The 9,161-nt window shown below is 36.9% G+C and overlaps 1 protein-coding gene across 2 annotated transcripts in view; it reads right to left on the minus strand.

Moving 5' to 3' along the window:
* Nucleotides 1-6,217, minus strand: part of Dph5 (diphthamide biosynthesis 5) — a 32,994-nt gene extending 26,777 nt beyond the window's left edge. The window contains exons 1-2 of one of the 2 annotated variants that reach the window (XM_046452333.2): nucleotides 5,962-6,217; nucleotides 5,647-5,795 (exon numbers count right to left, since the gene is read on the minus strand). In XM_046452333.2, the coding sequence (XP_046308289.1) occupies nucleotides 5,647-5,781 (135 nt within the window). In that variant the 5' untranslated portion in view covers nucleotides 5,782-5,795; nucleotides 5,962-6,217. The remainder of the gene's footprint in view (nucleotides 1-5,646; nucleotides 5,796-5,961) is intronic. The other variant, XM_046452332.2, reaches the window with a different exon arrangement.
* Between the last annotated feature and the right edge of the window lie 2,944 nt (nucleotides 6,218-9,161).

Raw genomic sequence — 9,161 nt, forward strand, 5'->3', positions numbered from 1 at the left:
GGCCTTTTGCATTTTAAATTTACCTCTATATTTGGCTGTAATAGACCAGGCAGAACATTATAGGATGAATAGAGAATACATATGCATGATTACTACTTCAAAACCATGATAATACAGAATAAATATATTAATAATAATATACATGGTAGTTCTGGTTTTATTAAATTTTTTATGGGACAATCTGACACTCTGACTAAAATAAAAGGCAACATAAAAGAAATAACAGAAAATGATGATTTGACTATTTATAAAACTAGTAAATATTCCTACATAAATGCAAGAAATTCAGATTTAAAATTGTATTCCCTTGCTTCTGCTAGAAAGGCAGAGTTTCAGGAAAAACATACAGGAAGTTTCCATACAAATGGCTTTGGGGCACTAGAGAAACAAACCAAGGAGTAAGTTAATAAGCTGGTGATTATAACATAGTAGTTAAAAGTTTTTTTGCAAGATCAGAATCTTATAACTGATTTCCTATGGAGTAACATGCAATTCCAATGAAGTAAAGGTGGATACACAGATAAATAATACTATTTCTTATATGTTGACAAATTTTAGTTATTAAAAGTTATTCAGAGTGCTGTAGTGGGAAAGTTGGAAATGTTCTAGAAATTCACAATAACAATCTTCTTATAGATAAAAAATGCTTTCATTTCACTTTTACCAAGTATTTTTTTCTTAATCATTAATTTTTATATTCTTTACTTTGACTTTATGAGCCAGAAAGCTTAATGGTTGCAGAACACTTACATATTTAAGAGAATACACACACGATTACTACGAATTGAAGAAAACAATGGCCTTTTCTGAACCCGTTCTCCCGCCGCCCATTACTGGGGATTGAATCCAAGGGGGAGGCTCCACCACTGAGCTACACCAGCCCCTTTTATTTTTTATTTTGAGACAGGGTCCTGCTAAGTTGCAGAAGCTAGCCTTGAACTTGTGATCCTCCCGCCTCAGCCTTCTGGGTTGTTGGGATTATAGGCATATACCATATCTGGCTGAACTTCTAACATTTCTTAAAGACCAAGAAACCCCATGCTAGTAATAATTCTATTTTGTACTTTATTCTAACCTAATAAACAGTTCATGGTCTAATGAGACAACAATGTTTATATATACAAATGGCTGATCCTCTCAAAAAAATAATATTTAAAAAAGATAGCAAATGTAGTAAGAGGCTGATGTTAAATTATTTTCAAATTTACCCACATATTTAATCATTCATACACTCACTACAGAAATATTTCTTATGCACATCCTCCATACCAAATTCTAGGCTTGATATTGGGAGACGGTGGTGAATGAGACATACATTGCTATTGCTCTTAAGATGCATGCTGTCTAATGGAGAGTTAACTAGCACATAGACACTAATAAAAGCATCCAGTCTGGTCAGGGGTGAGAGAAGGAAAATAAGAAAAACAGGCAGTGCTATTTAACAAATAATTTTAAATTTGGATTATATATCATCCAATGACTTATTAGCCAGTTTTTGTAGTCTCAGCCCTAATCATTCATGAAAATGAACGTAATAGTTAAAATTCACTCTTGCTATAAGTTGGCAGTTTTTGAACAGAACAGGGTAAGTTTAAATTGTTTTCAGGTATTTCGAGGAGGTACACAAAAATTAGTAGTGACTGCCTCCAAGAAGGGGAAATGGAATAGAAATATCTTTATGTTTTATAATATCTTTTAGTACATTTTGAATTGTAAACCATTTAATGGACCAGCTATTCAAAAAATAATCAGAATAGAGGCTAAAAGTAGTATTCAGAAACAAATGAGAGGACAAAGTGTTTTTAAAATACTGTTTAAAAACAGAGAAATGGGTTTACAAAGAGACAGAGAAAATGGAAATGCAAGAATACAATTAAGAGAAAGTCATGTCTTAAAAGCCAGCTTCTAGCAGTAGTGGTCAACTACATCAAAAGAAGTAATAGAAGAAAGAATTCAAAACTATTCTCTAGAGTTCTCAACTCTGAAAGAATTGTTGAAAATACTTCTAAGAAAAGAGAATAAGTCTTCAGGAGTGTGAGACACAAGTGGAACTAGGGACCATGAAGGTATACTTAATAAAAGAAAAAGAGAATAATAACTATGGGGAAAACAGGTTTCAAAGAAGAGACTTTCAAAATGATCAAAGCTTGAATATGATTTCAGAATGAGAAACATAGGTAAAACATGAGAACTACATGGTAATAGGTTGACATAAAGAATAATGATAAGATTTTAAAGGAAATGGTTTTTAAACCATATCTAGATGGAGTTAGGTCTTGGAACAAGAGCCTCATCCCACAAGTCATTTTCTAAGAGTGGAAGGAAGATAGAGTCAAATTTGTGGTAAGGGCAGATGAAAAGTTAAAAAAGCTCATAGCTAATGGCCTCATTTTTTAAGTGTGAAGTCCCTTTTCTCCTCTTTCCTGTCTTCCTGATCTCAATCACAGCAGCTGGACAAGAAAACAAGGCAACAAGGAAGAGGTGGTATCCGGGTTATTTAAGTTACAAAGAAAGGGAACAGATACACTGGGAAAAAATGAAAGCCATTTCAATGAAGTCCAATGACAAATATAGCAAATGTTTGTGCTTTCCTCCTCTAAGCTCACAATGATTTTCCTTCATGGTAGAATGCTCTTTCCTTTATCAAATCTTATTCTATGTTAACATTATCTGTACTAAAACATTTACATTGGGATTACTCTGTGATCAGGCACTGTTCTAAAAACCTTATGCATATGAATTCATTTAATCTTGACCTCAATGTGAGATCAGCACTATTTTAATCTCAATTTTATAAGTAAGAAACGGAGCAAAGACATGTAAGTGATTGCTCAAAGGCAGAACTTTGGTTGTAGAACTTCACACATGCCACAAATGGGGGATAGACAGAGAATAATGATCTCTACTTTACAAGGTAGCTGGGGGTCCAAGTTAGCTTCCTCTGGCTGTGAGCAATTTTCTCCATTTATCCACAAGGATGAACAGATATTATCGTTTTGCACTTGGATTATAATGTAAAAACAAACAAACAAACAAAAATTTTAAAAGGTTGGTGTATATATACTACTTTAAAACGCAGCTCAAATCCCATATAATCCATCTAGTATTTCCTGACATTACACACTGAAGTAATCTTTCTCACATGTATTCTCATAGTAATTAATAACTAATAAATATTTTATATTTGGGACCACTTTTACTTTTAGTAGGTCAAAGGAAAGAGTAATGATTTAGATAAGCTCATCTCAGTTCTTTCCAAACATATGATTTTATAGCTTCTTCTTCCCATTGCTATTATGAATTGTTATCTAAATTATTTCTTAAACTTACTATATCTAGATCAATTATCTTTTGACCAGAGAACATATAAATAATACTACCTTTTTGGTAATTTGAGAATGATTTTCAATTTAAGAGCACATAAATTCAGATTTCTTTAGCAATGATGTGGTGGTTCCTTTTTACAAATATTATGTTAGAGTATGATAAAAGAAAACATTTCATTGTAGAAAATAGATAAAATTTTCCATATTTTTTCTCACTGTGTAATAGTTATCTATAGCTGAGACCAGATTGTATGTATAGGTATGTTAAGTACATACAAATCTCTAAAAAATCAATTTGTTTTAAAGAGAAAAGATAGAAATGAAGGGAAGAAGAAAAAGGAAAAAAAGTAGTTAACATAAAAGTGGCTCTGAGATTTTACTGGGTAATATAAAGGTATGAATTTATTTATAACTTACTTTAGTCTAGAAATGAGTCACTTATGGTAGATGAAGTTGTGTATAGGCAAGGTACTCAGGGAAGAATGTGAACTGAGGACCTGGAGAAGAATATGGAGCACATACCAGAAGAAATTTTGTGACATGGTGGGATTAAAGACAAGCCACTTTGGTTGAATCCTACCCTCTCTTTTAGATATTTTCTAAAGTTATACCTAGTGTAGTTTTTATCTGTCTGTAAGACTGCAGAGACACAGTACAGTATAAAGATCTAGAGTGGCGAATCTCAACTTAGGACTGCTTTGGTTAATAACCTGTCTCTACCACTCACACATTGAGCAAGTTTCTTAGCCTCTCTGTGCCTGTAAAATGTTAATAGTAACTAGCGAATAATAATCCTATTCTAAATGTAAAGCATTTAAAACAGTGCAAAGCAATTGTTCTATAAATGTTAGTACTTTTTATTGTGGGAGAACTAATATTCTTGCATCTCAACAGTGCATATATAATTTACTAATAGATAAGGCTAGGGCCAGATCTTGACTCTACAATAACGATGTTTTTTGGGGAAAAAAATACTTTAAAAAATTAGAGTAACCAAAATTGACATTTAGCTAGTACTTAAAATGTACAAAATACTTTCACATACATTTCAATAAAACCCTACATAACCTTCCAATTGATTAACTCCATTTGACAAATGAAGAAAATAGTGTTCAGAGATTTAGAAACATGTCCAGTGACAATTACCATTTCTAAATACTTCTGTACCAGGCACTGTGCTAAGAACCTATAAGAAAGATGTTTTTGACCCATTTTACATATTAGAAAACTAAAGTTAAAGGTCTTGTTCACTGACACATAACAGAGCAAAGAAAACCTAGGTCCGAACTTTCTTCCATGCCATACTGATTGATACCTTCTTTATAAAACTGCTGATTTGTTATTTTTCTGTTAGGTGGTTTTAAGTTCATTCTAATTTTTCTTGATCACTGATTACAGTGACATATTACCATCATCCTGAGGTTAGATATTTTGATTCCATCCTAAGAGTAAAAAAATGGGGCCAACAAATCAAAGCTGGTCATTAGAAAATTTTTTAAATTCATGCTTATTTCAAGGAACACGCCCTAATTCCTTCAAGATTTTAAAGTAACTCTGAGAACTTCAGAATTCTCTGGGGTATGAATCTAAGAGAAAGAGACTTGAAATTCTTTTAGTCACTTTTTTGTTTGGACAACATGACAAAGACAATTCTAAAAATCTACTCCATAACACATCCATTAGTCTTCTGAGCTTAACTCATACCCTACTTGGAGTTTGACAATGAACCTGAAACTGACTTCCTCTAAAATTCACTGAGCCCTTAAAGAAAACCAGGTACATGTATAACTACACTAACAAATTCTCTGGTTATTTAGTCCCAGGATCACTTAATATATACATGTATAAGATTTACTGGGAAATGTCTACTTGAGGTAAGATCTCTTTGGATGTTACAGACAGGCGATCAACATTCCCTGTGGAAACACTTCAAAGGAATAGGCTTTCAGCTTGCTTTCTGAATATATAACCAACTCATTAAGGTGTCAGCACCTCATTAACACTCAACTCAGAAAGGATTTCTTGGCTATCTCATGAAATAAGGGATTTTGATAACTATTCCCCCGGGAGTGTAAAATAATGTTCCTTTATTTGCTGGAGAAAACCACAATATGAGACTTTTATAGTAGAGAAACCACTGTTTTGATTTTTCAAGTCACTTGGTTGGTGTATGATTTTCTTTCTTTCTTGTACTTCTCAGCTCCTTAATGAATAGGAGATATGTTTTAAACAAGCAGCAGATATTCTATTCAGCCTAGTTTGTCAAAGTCAGACGTCAAGGTAGTTTTCTTTTCCTGAGACGGAAGCCTAAATTACCTACCAGGGATTCCTTCCCTACAGTCAGGACTGAGGTGTAGGCTTCCAGATACACTCGACTGCAGCGTCTTACAACTTCCAGGCCCTTCACTGTGATGTCCTTGGCATCTCCCAGACCCAAGCCGATCAGGTAAAGCATTTCGAACTGGGTGACTGCAGGACGAACAAGAAAAGCAATGTCAGCTACCCTGAGGAAACCTGAAGTCTAGTGATGGCAACAGAACAACAGAGTAGCTCCCCAGGAGCGACAAGGCACGAATGAGGTTTGAGACTCTCGAGTCACAAGTAAGGACTGGAGCCGTGTTTTAAACAATCTCACCAGTTGGGTCCAATTACCCGATGAGAGAATGCTAGCTGGTCCCCTGTGCTCCACCAAGTCCTAATTGCAGCAGGCCTTTCCGGTGAAGCAGCTCCGACGCGGTAGAGCTGCGCCGAGCCAGGTCCCACGCTGCCGGCCCCACCTACGGCGCCGCAAAACGCAGGCGCCTTTTGCCGCACTTTACGACTAGCCGGGAGGCGTGGGAGAGCCAGCTCGCGGTCGCCGGGCACCCGACCCCGACTCCACTGCTGGAGATTCGCGGGCTGTCGCGGTGGGAAGGCTAAAGGTCACTGGGCGGGGGCAGTCGGTCGAACGCCCCCAGCCTGCTGGGGAAAAAAAAAAACCCGCGTACACACGCTGCCCCGAATCAGTGACTTAAACATCCCCTTTCTGGTCCGGGGTAAGTGCGGAGGATCTTTGCACACGAGGAGCTCGACCCGAGTTGGGCTGCGGGTCCCCGCCCTGCGCCTCTGCTTCGCCTTCCTCCCGCGGGCTGGCGGACTAGAGGGACTCCCCTCAGTTGCCCCGGGTTTACCCCAGTGCTCGTATTTTAATCCCCGCCCTCTCGGTCGGTGGTTGAAGCCGCTGCCTGCAGGCGCGGTGTCAGAGTGGCAAACCCGGCGGTGAGTGTAGTTTTGATTTCCCAGAGGGGCAGTGACTCCTTGGGTCTGTCCCCAAGAACTTAGGCCGGAATCCCCCAAGGATCTGGCTTAGTCATCTAATGTGTCGGGAATCCCGGACTCTTCTGAAATGAGAAATGACCTTTAAGAGTTCTTAGGGATTTCAGAGCTCATCTCAAGTGCTTGCACAGGGGGAATTCTTACAAAGAGGTTGATTAAATAAAGTTCTGGTATCGGTTTGCTGTGAATAAAAATGTTGTCCCTAAATTCACTAGCCATCTTAAGTTAAAAACAACAGTTTTCATTGCTTATTTTGGTAGACAGTATTTATTGGTTGTTAGGAATTTTCCTGGTGTTTCTTCGAAAGGGCCCTGTGTCTTTTTGTATTGAGTTCGACCCACCCTTTATACTTCTCATGCTATATACACTCTTCCTAATTCTGTCTGCTTTCATTACATTAACTTATTTCTCACACCATATTACATTACAACAAAAAAAAAAAATGGGGGGGGGGGGTACTGGGTGTTGAACCCAAGGGGGCCTTTACCTCTGAGCGACATCTCCAGTTCGTTTCCTTTTTATTTTGAGATTTTTGAGAGAAGGTCTCGCTCCTGAAGCTGGCCTTGAATTTGTAATCCTTCTGCCTTAGCCTCCTGAGTTGCCAGTATTTCACTGGTCTTACTGGCACACGCTACCACGCTCAGGTGGGTAAAGACTTAAGTATGACATCAAAAGCACGATGCAGAAAAGAAAACAAAATAAAAACTGAAAATGTACTTCAAAAGATGCCATGAAGCTACACACTGAGAAAAGATATTTGCAGAGCATAGATCTGATAACGGACTGTGTAAAGAACTCTCATAATATTAAAAATATAGCTTAACTTAAAAACATGGGGAAAAGATTGAAAGCCAAGAAAAAGATTGAAGCCAAGAAAGATATGTGAATAGAAAAAAATCATTGTAAAAGAAGGTAAACATCAGACATAAGGATAAAAATTTAAATCACACTGAGATACTACTACACACCTATAAGAATGAAAAAACAACAACAACAAAAAACAAACCCCCAAAATTGACAGTCTACTTATGTAATTCTAGGTTATTCCTAATATTTTGCCAACTCAAATTTCAAACTCCCATCCAGGCCTCTTCCCTTCTACAAGTATATAACTTTTTGCAGGAAATTTTCACCTAGATAACCCAGAGGTGTATCAAATTCAACACATCCAAAGTGCAGTTCATTATCTTCCCTTCTGTTTTAGATTTTCTGTTGGTATTATCTATGTTGGTGGGAGGGGAGAGGCAGGATTGTGCTCCATACAATCACCCAACCTAGATACTTGGAAGTCACCAAATCTGTTACTTTTGTGTGTCTCAACAGAAACCATATCTACTTTCTCTGTATTGGTTCAGGTCTTCATTCTGTCATTCCTCTAGCTGGGCATCATGTCTCCTTTGCATTCAGCCTTCTCTGGGAGGCCAGGGAGTTCTAGTAAAGGTACAATGTAAAAATGTCATTCCCTTTCTAAAAATCCTTGGGAGGCCAAGAGAATGTTCAGGTGCCTTAACACCCCCCTGGATCATCAATGGTGTGGTTACTGCCTCTCTCTCTCTAACTTCATCTCTCTATGGAGAGAGAAGTTTGTTCTCCAGCAGTACTGAACTGTCTATAGTTCAGTGCCCACAATCTATTATTTTTGCTTCTATGCTACTTCCTGTGTGTGGAATAGTGTCTCCTATTCTCTCCTGAGTAGGTAACCACTATTCATCCTTTTAATACTAAATTCAGAAAGTCTTCTCAGAGGTCTACAACCCGCTAAGCTGAGTTATATGTCCCCTCTTTATACTTTACATATATCAGTTAATTTAAGTCTTTTTGTAACTGTTCATCTGTATTTCTTCTTTCCTAAACCAGCACTGTCATGAAGTCAGTCTACGTTCATATTCTCTTACCTGGCATGTAGAAAGTTTTCAATAAATGTTTGTTTATAAGTAGATCATTGTGTTTCCACTAGTAGCTGAGCAACTTCTTTGAGTTATGATTTATTTTCTATCTTAGGAAAATAGGGGTTGATAGGTTCTAAATAACTACCAAAATGTCATCACTAGAATATCGCATATAAACATGCCTTGCCTCTGCCACTTTGGAAGTGAAAAGCTTTTGACACTACATAAACTCATGTGTCCATTACTGAATAGATTATTTCCAGTGTGCTGGTCATTTCTATGTGTGTTTGTCTTCACATTTTCTCTGAATATTCTCAAGTAGATTTACTGTGAAAGGACATTACCAAAAAGAATAATCCAAATAAAGGAATGCTTTATTGCCTTTTATGAAATAAATCTATACTGAAAATGGAGTTATTCTGTATAGGCAAGGATTTGAGACATTGTTTATTTAGAGACAAAAGAAATTTCTATTTTTATGCTTCAAAATTCAGCCAAAAAACTTTCTTTGGCTATAGAGTTCTCAACAAACCTACCTTTCTACCAGACTTCGTTCCTCAATAGGGGTGTAAATTTTGTGTATCTTTCTGGAGGTAAATAGATAAAATAAAGGGTTTTTGGCAATCTTGTT

The sequence above is a fragment of the Marmota monax genome, unplaced genomic scaffold (genome assembly GCF_021218885.2).
Source record: "Marmota monax isolate L192 unplaced genomic scaffold, Marmota_monax_Labrador192_F-V1.1 WCK01_AAM20220418_F8-fsc00244, whole genome shotgun sequence".
In the NCBI taxonomy this organism is placed as follows: Eukaryota; Metazoa; Chordata; class Mammalia; order Rodentia; family Sciuridae; genus Marmota; species Marmota monax.